This window comes from Nelusetta ayraudi, unplaced genomic scaffold, assembly GCF_046127955.1.
Source record: "Nelusetta ayraudi isolate G7.1 ecotype Tasmania unplaced genomic scaffold, CSIRO-AGI_Nayr_v1 ptg000002l, whole genome shotgun sequence".
NCBI lineage: Eukaryota > Metazoa > Chordata > Actinopteri > Tetraodontiformes > Monacanthidae > Nelusetta > Nelusetta ayraudi.
The window spans coordinates 12,590,001-12,604,953 of NW_027466052.1; the positions used below are offsets into that span (position 1 = coordinate 12,590,001).

The 14,953-nt window shown below is 46.8% G+C and overlaps 1 protein-coding gene across 1 annotated transcript in view; it reads left to right on the top strand.

Annotated features, from left to right (window-relative positions):
• aldh1a2 (aldehyde dehydrogenase 1 family, member A2) overlaps positions 1-14,545 on the top strand; it is a 21,116-nt gene extending 6,571 nt beyond the window's left edge. The window contains exons 2-13 of the mRNA XM_076024669.1: positions 1,820-1,924; positions 2,163-2,303; positions 2,794-2,923; positions 4,690-4,751; positions 5,503-5,631; positions 6,865-6,978; positions 10,113-10,215; positions 10,824-11,008; positions 11,142-11,306; positions 11,988-12,145; positions 13,301-13,375; positions 13,595-14,545. Coding sequence (XP_075880784.1) covers positions 1,820-1,924; positions 2,163-2,303; positions 2,794-2,923; positions 4,690-4,751; positions 5,503-5,631; positions 6,865-6,978; positions 10,113-10,215; positions 10,824-11,008; positions 11,142-11,306; positions 11,988-12,145; positions 13,301-13,375; positions 13,595-13,667 — 1,440 coding nt within the window. The 3' untranslated portion in view covers positions 13,668-14,545. The remainder of the gene's footprint in view (positions 1-1,819; positions 1,925-2,162; positions 2,304-2,793; positions 2,924-4,689; positions 4,752-5,502; positions 5,632-6,864; positions 6,979-10,112; positions 10,216-10,823; positions 11,009-11,141; positions 11,307-11,987; positions 12,146-13,300; positions 13,376-13,594) is intronic.
• Positions 14,546-14,953: the final 408 nt, after the last annotated feature.

A 14,953-nucleotide genomic window follows, 5' to 3' on the forward strand; every position in this document is an offset into this window, starting at 1 on the left:
TGTCCTTTTCTGCCGGTGATTTAGGTGGCGGCCCGCTCCACTGTTCTGCCGCTTCATCCGTTCTCCTTTAGCAGCGTCCTGTGAGAGGGGTTACGCCTCGCATAAAGCTACCCATGGCCTGCATTCTTGCCGCGACTGTTGAGGCTGTCAGGGGGCTCCTCTTGATTTAGGGTGCCCCACTTCAGTGGCCCCTATAAATTTAAAAACTAATTCAGCGCTCTACAGGACTTTCTGTTTTTGTAGCTGGCCCTCCGCTCCTTATCGTTACTGACAATTTTATGAAGTGCTCTTAATGAGTGTCAGATTAAAGGTGGCCCCTGAGAGAAGTGGGGAGAGGAGCCACTCCGGCCTCGCTCTATCTTTTCCGTGTGTGTGTGTGTGTGTGTGTGTGTGCGTGTGCGCGCCGAGGCCTGGGGGAGGGTTGCGGGAAGGTGCGTGTTACAAAGGAGCGGCCGAGCAATGAGTCTAACGTATGGCTCTTGCAGGGTGGTACGCGCCGATACTGAACACCTCCAACGTCTGCGTGCGGGTTATTTATGCGCAACGTCAATAATACGAGGGCGCCAGGCGTGGGAATGAGGAGGAGGTGGTGGGGGAGGCAGAGGAGGAAGATGGGGAGGAGGGGAGCAGAGTGATGGCTTCGCTCCGACTGTTTTTCACACTCGCCGGCATTTTTATACCAACCTGAGAGGAAAAGCTCGGCCCGGCGGCACGCAGCCAATTAAAGGGTGCTTGATAGGCGTCCGCCGAGGTAAACACGTCCGAAGGGGGTTTGCCCCCCCCCCCCAACCTCTCGCCCCCCCCACCTCCACTCCCAGGACACTTGAACCTGAAGCCGTCTCTGAAGCGGAGGGACGCTCAGAGCAAATGTATACACAAGGAAAGATTAGCACGAGCAGATTTTCCTCTCACACTCCATCCATCAGGCAGACTGACGGCCGTTGGAAACAGTGTCGGCCTAATGGATCCAAACATAGTGGGTGGGTGGGAGCGAGAGGGAGCTTTTATACCAGCACCGCTGATTGCAACTCGTCCTCGCTCCTCTCGTCGTCGTCGTCCGTCGATGGAAAGGCCGACTCGTCTCTCGGAGTCGCAAACTTTCGCAGCTTCGTTTTACGTCGTTTCTCGCCCGGTGTGTGTGTGTTTGTGTGTGTTTTTTTTGCGCCGCTAATAGACTGCTAATAGTTTGTGCGTGCGTGTGTGTGTGCGCGCGTGCACGTCGTTTCCAGGCAGTTGTTTAACGGAGGAGCCGCTTTAACGCACCGCAGAAACCAAACACGGCGCGTGTTTTATGGCCTCGTAAACGAGCAGCGACGTTGTGAAACGTGTGTCTGTGTGCTCGGGTGGTGGTGTCGGGGCGGCGTGGTGTGTGTGTGTGTGTGTCCGGTGGGGGGTGGTGGTCTGATAGGGATTTATTCCGCCCCCCTCCCGCCCGCCCCCATCCCCAACCTGCCCCCACCCACCCCTTTGTCTGGATGGTGGAGCACTCCCCAGAGAGCCATGCTGGACGGGCAGGAATCCCAGTCCAGATTTCCAGAGATTCTCCCATATCCTGGAGGGCTTTGACTGCAAACATGTCACCGTAGCCAACAGGGTGTCATGAAAAAGAAACGACTGGTCTAAAACACCTAGTTATTACCTGCCAATTCAAATACTGCCGGACCGCTTTGAAGTCCGAGGTCGTTAGTTTTGACGACGGTGAAGGGAAACGTTTTTTTTCCCCTCCCGTTCGAGAGCCACGTCTCGTCCAAGTCCAGTCTCCCCGTGCTTGCAGCCGTTTTGTCAAAATCACTTTACGAGCTGCGTTGTTTCTCTGCAGATTTTCATCAACAACGAGTGGCATGACTCGGTCAGTGGGAAGGTGTTCCCTGCGTGCAACCCGTCTACCGGAGAGCAGATCTGTGAAGTCCAGGAGGCCGACAAGGTAAACTGCACATCCTCTGAGTCCTTGGTATGGATTTTGCACGGAGAAGAATAAATCCCTGCGGTCCTAAATACCAGTCAACTCCCAACCAATTGGAGTGAGCCGACTGTCTTTCCATACAAAAACATCAGTTTGAAGCTCCTCGGTTTCTTCTACAACCTTTAACACACTTTCATATAAAGAAAACAGAAGATGAGAGAGTGGCTTGAATAAATAATGTGCCTCTCTTGTGCCGCAGGCTGATGTTGATAAAGCCGTGCAGGCGGCCCGCCTCGCCTTCTCTATGGGTTCTGTCTGGCGAAAGATGGACGCGTCGGAGAGAGGTCGCCTGCTGTCCAAACTGGCTGACCTCGTGGAGAGGGACAGCGTCTATCTGGCAGTGAGTCTCCTCAACATTACCATTCTCCTTAAGATCAACGTAAAGTGTAGAACAAAAACGCCATTCGCCCCCAGCCGTTCTTTATACACAAAGTAAAGTTATTATAAGACTTGCATTTGTTTTTCTGTTAGTTCAACTTACTCTTTTTTAAAGTAAAAATATTATTGGATGTCTTGTTTTGTGAAACTGTGTTGTAATAAAGTCTAGTCAATGTGCAAAATATTGTTAAGTTGAAATCAATCAACTTAACATTTGATTCTGTGAGGTTTTCCAGTCAGTAATGTGCTTCTCTGCGTGGATACATGTTAATGCTCTTTGGCTGAGAGAAAACACTAAACTGGAACATAGGGGCTGTTTTTGTTTCTCCGTGTTGTTTTAGTGTCACATTTAACCCCTGGGAGGGCGTAATCGCTGGAGTAGTGTGGAATTATGCCGAGGATCACAAGGTTATACGACACATTTCTCTAAGCGTCGGCCTTTCTCTCCTCAGACTATTGAATCACTGAACAGTGGGAAGCCTTTCATGCCGACGCTGTTTGTAGACCTCCAAGGAACCATAAGGACGCTGAGGTACTTTGCTGGATATGCAGACAAGATCCACGGCACTTCCATTCCAATGGGTAAGATTTCGAGGACCGCAGCGGATTTTTAGTTTTCATGCACCAAAGAGCAGAGTGTTGAAGAGGCCGTGTCATGTACAGGAGGAAAAAAAAACAAACAGAAAGAAAAACAATGTGTCCATCTATGGAGACATTTTGGTATCCAAGTATGGACAAGCATCCAGGTTGTTTTTTTTTATGGTTGTCCAAATACTTTTAGGAAAATAAAAGAATTAGAACTTTATATTTGGCAACTTATGACAGATAGCAGTGCCCTTGATATGGCGAATATTACTGCTCCGCATTGTTCCCCAGTGCTGGTGGATCATGGCCATTTACGTCGAGGTATTTTAATGGGAACTGACAGATGTTTACTATCCAGAAACCACACTGTTGCACTGGCTGATGAGTCAAAGCAAGCAAACAGCAGAGAGACACCAAAGTGTTGAGCTTTTGACACCATGTGTGGCCATTCAAAACGTCATCCAAGGCCATTCGAGCCAGACACAGCGATTTGAGCTGCGTTAAAAGTTTTTGTAATATGTATATGAACAGCTAACGCCTGGGTAGAAAGCAGGGCTCGCAGCAGAGAGTAAGGTGTCAGAAGTGGCAGCCAATCCAGACAATGAAGTCTCTTGTTTTGAGAGAGCCGCTGCCAGCATCACCCCTCCAAAAAAAAATAAATAAAAGAGGTTCCAAGGTGGATGAAGTAACACGCAGCACAAAAAGGAGAAACCCAATCAGTGAGAGAACCTGGGAAATGATGCTGCCGCATTATATACCTAAGCTCCTCTTGTTTGCTGCTGTCGAACCAATCAGCGTTTGCACTTTCATATTGACTCCACCTTGGAGCCGCGCTACACACATAAGTGAGACTGTGTGACTTTAGGTCGGCAGAAACAGGGACGGTCCAAGAGCGGCAGCGTATCTTTGCCAATATTTGTACATCTTGTACACCGTGCAAAGCTTATTGTGTTAGATTTGTATCAAATGAATGGGGAGTGTCATTGGGTGAGGCACCATTGTTATACCTGCGCTGTTTGGTATAGTTTACACGGCCTGTTCCAAATTGACACATAAGTCATTTGCAGACGTCACACTTTAAAACAAACCCCAAAGACGCTGGAGATCTTCCTGCCGCGGCTTCATCTTTTGGTTTTATTAGAAACAACTTCAAAACAACAGCCTCACAAACCACTTTTGCGGAGCTACAGAAAAACTTGAACGTGTGCGCAGACCTGTGTCCAGCACTGGAATCCCTTCTCAAAAACGATTATCTGGCTCGCCGTTTACCATAAATCACCGCCGTCCAAACACAACATGAGGCAATGTTTCATCAGCTGACGACTGTTGTAACAAATTCATACACACATTTCTCAATATCAATTGTTTTCCTGGAGAATGAACAAGCATGGCACACCCTCCGCGCAAGTACCTCCTTCTCCTTAAGTAATGCAAGAAGAATGAGCAAACCTTTCCAGCATAACACCCATCTCCCTGTGACCTAAAAGCTGCGCACGGGCCTCTGCTGCAGGAGGAAGTGTAACGAAATCTCTCGCCGGGGTAAAGGGCCCAGGAATGTTGTGTGTGGAATCATTTACGAATTAACACAATCAACAACACGGGGGTATTAGGTTGTGATGGTTTTAAATGAGTTTCAGCCACAGTGTGTCAAGCTTTGAGAAAAAAAAAAGTCCACTTTCTGTGTGTGTGTGTGTGTGTGTGTGTGTGTGTGTGTGTGTGTGTGTGTGCGCGTCTGACCCCCTCCAACTGTGTTCCTCCAACAGATGGAGAGTATCTGACATTTACCAGATACGAGCCCATTGGAGTTTGCGGACAAATTATCCCTGTGAGTATTTCCCTTCCTACATGTGTCACGCATGATTGATACAAATGAACATAAAAGCTTTAAAATACAAAACAGATCGGCTCGGGTTGACGAGTCGAGTGTAAAAGCAATGCGCCCCGTTGAATCGCGTCCCACGTCTTCCCGTAAACTCGCTGACAGTCACTGTTTATTTGGGTAAATCCTGCGGGTAATTCCCCTCTACCCCCCGCAACCCCCCCCCCCCGCTCCAAAATAACGGTGCCAGTGATCTTGAGTAATCTAGAACGAGGGAGCGAGAGGCGAGAGGGGCGGAGGAGCGCGACGGAAGGCAGCGGGTTCCGAGGGGAGGGGAGCGGTGAGAAAAGGAGGAAAAAAGATCAAGGGGGAAAGAGACACTGTTGATTGTGCAAGAGTGCAGCGAGCGTGCGGTTGTGCGTCTGAGCCCCATGGGCTCCTGTGCAAAGCAGAAATAACACAGGCCTGCGTATTGTACAGTGATACGGGTTTTATTGCACATGTGTTGCAATTTCCCGGCTTTCTCAGAGTTCTGTGGGAAGAGAAAATACTGTACAAGTGCCGAGAACATTTTCTCACTTGACTGTGTTTAGACAGAACGAAAACGAGAGCAAGTGACTTAAGAGCGATGACTTATTGAGCTTGACTTGTGACCACCCAGTGTGGCAGTCCGATGCATGATGTCTTTTTCCGGTCTGTGTATGTGTTTGTGTGTGTGTGTGTGTGTGTGTGTGTGTGGGTGTGTGCGCGTGCGCAGTGGAACTTCCCTCTGATGATGACAGCGTGGAAGCTGGGTCCAGCGCTCGCATGTGGAAACACGGTGGTGCTGAAGCCGGCCGAGCAGACGCCGCTCACCTGCCTCTACGTCGCAGCTCTGGTCAAGGAGGTAAATGACGACGGCGCCCCGCCCCGCCCCGCCCCGCCCCTTCACGGGCAAATCATGACCGATCGCCGAGGCGTCCGCCGTAGCCAAGTACACAGTGTTCGCCACAAATTTGGCGGACAACTTGTTATGATAGTCTGAGGTTGGCGTCAGCACAAGGCGACAAAGAACAGATGTTCAACTCGAGCGTCGCCTCCTTGTGCAGTCTGTAAGTTAATACCTCAGATTAACACTTTTTGAATTTGGATATACTTTTGGATATTTTAGCCAAACCAAATTGTGTGTGTTGTTTCTTTCTAGTGTGTAAAGCACCAAGTAGCCTCAGTTCTCCTGGTCTTTGAGTGGGTGGTGCTCCCACCGGTAATATCTTCATAGATTTACATCAAACACATCTTTAAGGTCCAGTGTGCTGGACTTAAAAAGATCCACTGTTCAAAGTAAAAGCAGCTGAACCCTCCAGCAAACGTTGAGGCCTGACCAAACCTGGAAAAACTGACGTCATATCATTCGATGCTGTAATAGCAGCAAAGTGTCAAGGAGGGGAAAAAAAAAAACGATTGCGACATTTGAACACTTGTGTAATTGTGGTTGAAATAGACCACGAACTTCACCAAAATAGAGCTAGAATGGTGTGAGACATTAGCATTAGCATTAGCAATGATTGAGCCACTCCCGAGAGCTGCACTTTGTTTCTACTGTTGCGAAACGCAGCTGGGGCCCTGACCCTACTTATCTGACCTTTGTTTTAAAGGATGTCACTCACTTGTTGCCAACGCTTACATATCTAGTTTGCATTTGAACCAAAACCACTAGATAAATTGTATTGCCGAACTGAGGACGGTCAGAATCACCACCAAGCTCAGTGACAGCAGTCGTTGCGGGTATACTGACTGTATTACAACCATTAAAGTATTGCCTTTCTCATTAAAAAATTAAACAAGCAGTTTTAACTGTCAGTAAATGTCTTTACATTTCCAACCCGTCGAGCAGGAGGAGGGCGATTATCATTTCCACAAATCTCAGCCGAGTCCTCTGTTTTCTCTCCCTCCCCCTCTCTCTCCTTTCCTCTTTCGGGAGACTATCTGTCTGTTGCCTTCTCCCTTTTTTGATGTTCCTCCGCTCTCCGCCTGTCAGGAGGTTGGGTTGGGTCCGGATTCCCCCGCACCGCCCGTGGTTTTGCTTGGCTCGGCGGCCATCTCCAGCTAACGCTTGTTTCCTCTCATATTGTTTTGACAGGCCGGCTTTCCTCCGGGAGTCGTCAATATTGTGCCAGGATTCGGGCCAACGGCGGGAGCGGCGATAGCGTCGCACATGGGCATAGACAAAGTGGCGTTCACAGGATCCACCGAGGTACTTTGGTCTAATATAATGCAACGCAGGCCAGCAGCTGCCTGCCGGCCTGTTTTTGTGTGCTGAATGACACAGTGACCAACATGTGCAGAGCGTGAGAGCGGGTTGAGTAATAAGGAGATGTTGTGTTTCTGCATTAAAGTCTAACTGTAAAACAACGCGGTGAAGCTGCCTTCCCTGTCATTATTACTCAGGACAGGGGGGGTGGGGGGGCTTGGATTTTTTTCTTCTTCTTTGTCCTCACACACACATATGCACATGTTTGCACTGGCAGCGGTGTGTAAATAATTCTCTCCTCCAAACGCTGCTTCACCTCTGTGTTCTCTCCTCCCCTCCCCGGTGTCTGCTGCATCAACTGCTGTGTCAACAGACAGAATCAGCTGATAAAACCGCATCGCGTAAAATTTACAGTTACCCTGGGATTTGTCCGGAATTCACGTTGATATTTGCCATGTAAATCTTCCACGTTATCGCCAGCATTTTGTTGGCCTCCGATGAAAATGCGAATCTATGCAAATCAGTCGAATATTTTCCAACTTCACGAGACGGGTCCCGCCTTGTTCGAGAGAGTTGTTGCGACTGCTTTGACGTAAATCTTGCTGGTTGTCTGCATTTTTTTGCGCATTTCGACACACTTTTACAACTGGCGATGTGGAGGGGAGACAAATTCAACAACTCGGTAACGTGTTCAGTCACTACGTTGACTTGGAAAACGGGGCAAGTGTGTGAGGAAAAAACTAGTACACGGAGTAAACAAAATCAGCAACATCCAGAGACTTAAGGCGGATATTTCCAATTCTTTCAGTGAGCAAACTAAACAGCCAATCAAAGGTAATGACACTGTTTATTCCACCACCATTATCCATCTCCTACTCACTCTGTGGTGCACTTGATGGAGCGTTAAACAGGGATAAAGCAGCAAAAGAGCCCAGCAGCAACAGCAGCACATTCAACCTTATGCTTTTGTTATGCACTCGCTGGCCTCTTTTAATTCGTTGTGACATTAGACTAAATAAACACCACACCATCCCACATACAGCATATGATTTTCCGCCCTGACAGCAGGAAAAGCACTCCACAGTTGTTTGTTTTGCAGTTTTCCTGATATCCTCTTTAGAATTGAAATCCTTAGTCCTTCTTCAAAGTTTCATTTTTGTTCATTTTTTACTGAACAGTAGTTTCTGGTGTTGACATTGGCTACATATCGGATAAATGCCTCCACCACCACCAAGTTGGTGTTTTGGGTGCTTTCATTGATAAAAAAAAAAAAATCAAATCATGTTTAATCCAAATGTGTCTAATCCAAACGTACCTCTGTTTAGATGATAAGGTTTAATTTCATCCATGTACTGCTGAATTCACATTTGGTCACTTAGATTTTGTAGTTTACACAAAGCTGCACCAACTTCAGCAACAATCAGAGCCTCTGCAACAAACTCTTGAAGGAACTTGTCACATAACGTATCGCTCTAAGTTAACAAATATTCCTATTGGAGCAATACTAAATAAAAAAATTCCTGCTATTGATGTGAGTCATTCAACAGTACCTAAACTGATACTTGGTGCAGCATTATCTGTTTTCCATGTTATCTTTTTGATCATTTCCTTTGTGAGTGATCCAGGTTTTTTTTTTCTTTCTTTCTGTTTGAGTGACTTTACTTTTTGTGTTTCATGCGATCTGGAGCTAGTTAGCGAGGGAAAGAACCAGCGCTGTAAGACACGGCTGGTGCCCAGACAGTGAGTCACCAGGCTGCAGTAGATGGAGGGGGTGGAGATGTACTGACGACCACAGCATCTCCTCACGGGCGAGGACGCTGTTGTGCAGCTACAGGTGGATTTTAAGTCCACAACTCATCCTCAGACTGACTCACGCGTGACTCCACACGGCGGAGTCTCGCTGGCCGGCCTGTTTCCTTAACTCTTGCTTGAGCGAGCTCACGCGACCCCCCGTCTTAGTCAGCCTCTCTGTCTCTGCGATCAAAGGCCGAGGAGGCGCATTAGCAGCACCAAGCTGAGCCACGTGTGGTCTTGGTTTTTATAAAGTCTGAATGCCAGCCGTGACACAGGGGGCTGATTCTGTCTGCTTCCAGGCAGCAGCGTGTGTGACAGAGACGGGAAAATTAGGAAACACCTTTGAGATAGTGAGATCATCTGAGTCAGGAGGTGGATAGTGTTGGTTGGACGCTCAGTGGGTGTCTTTCTGTCAGTTCTCTTGAAATATAAGCAGAGTAAATGAGTAACAGGAACAAGAGCACTATCTGGGGCTGCAGGATAAGGGAGGCTTTGGGAGGATCCTGGGTTCTGCTGATTGTTACAACATTCAACATGTCACCACATAGAGAAGACTGGCAAAATTCCGCATTTCTTTTAATCAGATGTGCAATAGTTCCTTTGCTGCTTGACAGGATACAAGCAGTTGCTGGAAAAAAAAAAAAAATCAAAGTTCTGAGATTCTCTTTAATTAGAAATTATCTAGGGACTAATGTTGAGTCATTATCGCATTATAATCCAGCAACGTCCACACACGTGAATCTGCCATCATCCAACTTTCAGACGTATAAGTAGGTTTGGCAGGTTTTATCGTTATATTCAGGATTCAGGTTAAAGTCTGAGCTGTCTTTGTTATACTGTGTTGCTCATCTAAGTTGACCCAGGCAAAGCTAACCATGGCTCGTTTCACCTACGTGTGTGGTTTAACGTTGAACCGATTCCCGCTATTGTGGCAACCAAAGTTCTAGAGTTCACCTCTGACGTGTCAGTGACTTGCAAAAACGGAAGTTTAAATTACAGAGTTATCAAAAGATAAAAGTCACACTCAGCGAACTTGTTTGGAAAAAACCCCAACAAACTCCAATGTCTCACGGATCCGGATCACTCAGCACCACCCACACACCTTGTGGCTGCTGCTTCCTGCCCGTCATTAAACATCAGATGCAGTCACCGGCTGAAAAACATCAAGTCAACATCATCACGTTCCAAAAATATTAAATTGATATCGATTCTGCGTGTTTGCGGAACTCATGTTGCAGAGGTGCATTCCCTCTTTTGACCACTTGAAAGTCTCGGGCTGATTTAGTGATCTGGCTTCAGGCCTGCATCTCTGTGAGTAAACCCTAGACCTGCTTCCTCTACAGGTCGGCAAGCTGATCCAGGAAGCAGCTGGGAAGAGTAACCTGAAGAGAGTGACACTGGAGCTGGGAGGAAAAAACCCCAACATCATCTTTGCAGATGCCGACAGTGAGTTATTAAGCACGCTTTATTCTGACCTGTCCCCCTCTCTTGGTGGTCCATCACGATGGTTTGTTGTGTTTGGTTCCCACGCTTGATACCTTCAATCTGTGGATAAACACGCGTGAAATGGGAATTTTAAAATGCCCCCGAATGCTTTGAAAAGCCGTGGATGGATGGGTTTCATATAAATTCTGAGTGGCTCACCAAGCTGGGGGTGCCATGGTGTTCAAATGCTTTAAGCAGCCGTTGGAGAGGCTCCTGAAGGCCAGTAAATCAGGAGAATGGACCCTGTCTCAGTCGGATGCTTCAGCCGAGACCCATAAATCATGGGGGTCCGTTAACCCTTCATGCGCAACAGCAGGGTCCTGTCTCTCAGGTGTCCGGTATCAGATTTTCAGGCTAGTTCCAGTAAATGTTTTGCCCAACGTAATGCACATAGCGAGCTTTGGGGTGAAGACATGATGGCAATTTCTTTAGTCAATTCTGACTGATCTAATGTGCCCGTTTGTTTATTAAGCTGATTACAAAAACTCCCTCCCGCGTGTCAGATTTGATGTTGATGTTGAAAAAAAAACAAAACAAATCTGTATATTTTTGCTTCTTTCGCCCCTCAGTGGATCTGGCTGTCGAGCAGGCACACCAGGGAGTGTTTTTCAATGCAGGCCAGTGCTGCACAGCCGGTTCCCGCATCTTTGTGGAGGAGTCCATATATGACGAGTTTGTCCGCAGGAGTATTGAGAGGGCAAAGAGGAGGATAGTGGGCAGCCCCTTCGATCCCACCACCGAGCAAGGTCCACAGGTGAGGCCTGCCGATCTAAAACATCAGCTGCACATTATTCTCTGAAAAGCTCTCGTCTCTCTTTAACTTGAGGATGAGTAATTTCTTTTCAAGTTTCAGACCCCTGTTAAGTGCCTGTCCTCCTCCCTTACAGATCAGCCGGGAGCAGCAGAATCGTGTGCTGGAGTTCATCCAGAGCGGCATCAGTGAAGGAGCCAAGCTGGAGTGTGGCGGCAAAGCTCTGGGCTTGAAGGGCTTCTTCATTGAGCCAACGGTTTTCTCCGACGTGACGGACGACATGCGCATCGCCAGAGAGGAGGTACGAGGAGGGATGGAAAATCTTCCAATCGCTGTTCAGCCACTTAGCTTCAAATTGTAGAGGTTTTTTTTATCATTCGTTACCTTGTGACACCACTGCCATTGACGGTGCGGTCCTGCTGCCCTGGTGCAGGACTGCATCACTAGTGGTCTGCTCAGACTGGAAAAGTGTGCGAGTGCAACACCAGGCCAGCCAGAAGCACTGTGCCACTCGCTGCGTTTCCATCAGAGTTTTTCGTAAAATAAAAGCAATATTTGTAAAATTTCGACAAAGGACAAATGCGATTTGCAGGTGTTTTTCTATTAATATGGTGTTAAGTGCATAAGCCGTAATTCTCGTAAAATCTTGGCCTGCGAGACCCCACTTTGAGGAGGACGGCAGTACAAAACATTTTGTGATAAATCTGTGATAAAAACTTGAAGTGAACTGGTCACGTGACCCCGTACGTCACGTTCGCTGACGTGTAAATGCGAAAAAAGTGTTTCCATGAGACTTTTCCGATATCCCTCCATATGGATACGTCTGAAAAACCACCTCATGAGAGCGTAAAATACCTTCAAGCGATATTTTCGAGGTTTTTTGAGAGAAACAGTAGAATATGGAAATTAAGATTCCCCCAAACTTTCTCTCAGCCGTTCTCATTGTCGTTTCCCATTACTTAACGTTCTAATGTGATTCCAGATCTTTGGCCCAGTCCAGCAGATAATGAAGTTCAAGACCATCGAGGAGGTGATTGAGCGGGCCAACAGCTCAGACTACGGTTTGGTTGGGGCTGTTTTCACTAAAGACATCAACAAAGCCTTGACCATTTCCACAGCCATGCAGGCTGGCACTGTCTGGTGAGTTCCTGCTGTTGTGTTTCTTTAGCTGCAATCAGCAATATTTTTCATGTGGAAAGTATCAACCATTTCAGACTCTGGCATCCAGGAACTGTACACTGGAGACGTGCCACTTCACTATCATTACACAAGCCAGAAAAAAAAAGTTCATTTTTTTTCACTTTTCGCTCCCCCTCTCCGCTCGGCCCTCCTCTGATGTATAAATATAAAGAGCAGCTTGTCGGTGCAGGACAATAACGCAAAATCAAACTTGTCCAATCCACACCTTGTGTTTTCATTAGCATAAATGAGTTGCTCGTTAAAAATAATAAGAATAAAAAAAAATAAAAAATTCCCCATTTTGCCCCCAAAATTGTTCTGTTTCTTTGTAATTACCTGCAGATGGCTATAAGTGGGGCTGGAGCTACAGTGCAGCTCACATTCACTGTCTGCCAAGAATTTTTCACCACTTGTTACACTTGACTGCAATCCTCCGTGAGCAGAGGAAACATTTTTACTTATTTTTTTTTGCTTGCTGTTCATTTCTGATAGCGGCCAGTTACCACCTCATCCCGCAGCGCCTGTTGACAATTTTGTTTACATCTTTAAGACACACAGACACTTTCCCCCCCATTCTCTAATATCCTCTATTAACGTAAAATAGCTCACTCAGGTGTCTCTGCGCTGCTGTGTTTTGGAAATGTGCTCTACCCTCCAGTGTGATAAACTCACGTTTTTTTCCCCCCGCTGAAATTCAGAACTTCCCCTCCTTTGTTTTGCCACATTTCGTTCGATTGTGTCTCCAGGCCGCACCTTCGCCACCTCCCTGAACCGCAAAGATCTTCTCAGCTCTCAAGTCTAAGCCTCTGTCAACTTTTTGCTTTCCGGGCAGCTGCACATAGCAAATTTGCAAATATACAACATGAAAACATTCAGCTGTGTTTGTTAAACAATAATGGAATTATGTTGTTACATCCCGTGGCTCTCGGGTTACACAGGGTTTTTAAAAGACCGTTTCAAGAGCAACAATGACGACGACACTTTTTTTTTTTTACACGAGCCCTTCAGAGCGCAGCTGTAACGAAGCTGCTTTGAACCAAATTATGTGCCGTTTTACCATAACAAACCACATGAGTCAGGCGCACAAGAGTGATCGATGTTTTGTGTATTTCCCAGGATAAACTGCTTCAACGCTCTGAGCACACAGTGTCCATTTGGAGGATATAAAATGTCTGGCAACGGCCGTGAATTGTGAGTATGACTTGGCCGCCCGCCCGCCCAATATTACTTATAATGACTTTGTGTTTTGAAAACTTACTCTCCAAAGTTGCTCAGCCTCAGAAGTATCTTTATCTGCGGGGACGCTGCAATAGTTCTGCACGGGGGGGGGCCTCCAGCAGTGTAAACACCGCGCCGTTATCGTGATTCAGCGTGAGCGGCGGGGTTACATTTCCTGTTGTCTGTTTTCAGGGGGGATTGCGGCTTGAGGGAGTACTCGGAGGTGAAGACCATCACAATGAAGATGGTCTCCAAGAACTCTTAAGGCAGCCGGACTCTGTCAGGGAGGAGATGGCGCTCGGCGCTGACCGCGCCGCTTGTTGGCGAACCACCATTAACCACGAGAACTAATTATCTCCACCATTAACAACACAGGCTGTGACCACTACCCTTCCCTCCGTAGCCCAGCCCCCCTCCCAAGCCAGGTCCCCTCACCAAGGATAGTTAGCCACTTCCTGTCCAGCTGTGTCCAAGCGCCTCGAGGCTGTGGACCGTCTCCTGGCTAACTGACCGACCACTGATCGACCTCGATAACGTTTCATACCTCCTCCGCTAACAACATGAAAGCACTCACAGAGATGACGGGGGCGCCACAAGACCCCCAATCGTGATTCCCTTCCAGCAGTTAAACCCCGCCCACCTCCCCACGTGCTGGATGCTCAGAGACTCAGTTGCCGCACTTGCCATCAACCCTTCTACTAGCAACTTGTTGGCGGGCCAGTGTTACTTTGTACTGTGCGTTTGCGATCGTGCGTGAGAGCCTCTCTGCCTCGCCGTCTCGGTCGAGGAACGCAAGAACGTCCGCTCACTCGAGACCACTGAAGCTGTCAAGTCCCAGATATGAATGGATGAAACGTCAATCCAATTAAGTTTGACTTCTAACTATCTGTGTTTATATTTTAGCTTGTGTGATTTAACACTGTTTCAACAACCATTGACTGATGTAAACATTAAGAAATTAACTTCTTTGAAAAGCATTTTACCTGCTCACTTGCTAAAAAGGAGTAGATGTATTTTAAAGCATCATTATGTAACTGATCTTCATTGATGTCCATGTATGTTTATGTTTATGCAATCCTTTGCCATGAAATTATGAAATGGCTATAGTTCCTTTTTCAGTAAAGACTTTTTTCTTGCTGACTATTCTTGCTTTTTTTTTTTGAGAAAATGTGTCATTTGAATTCCATGTCCACAAAAATGTCATTCTAAGATGTAGTAGTTGTTATAAACATGTAATGATATATTATCTCGAAAAGTCAGAACTTTTGTCACTAAACCATGCAAATCTTGGCCAAAAACAAAGAAATTATAAGTTTCTCACAAAAATAATTTCATTTATGTGCCACGTACATTTTATGACGTTACATTCCCAAAATTAAAATAGAATGGCATCTTGAAAAAAACAAAACAACTAGACTTAGACAAGTTAGCATTTTTTTTTAATCATGCAGAAACTGCTGTATGTCCTGAATGACTTCAGGTCTCAAGGCGGTTAATGCGGGCTTACATTTTGATTTGTTTCTGCCCAAACAGCTCACGCAGTTCCATTTA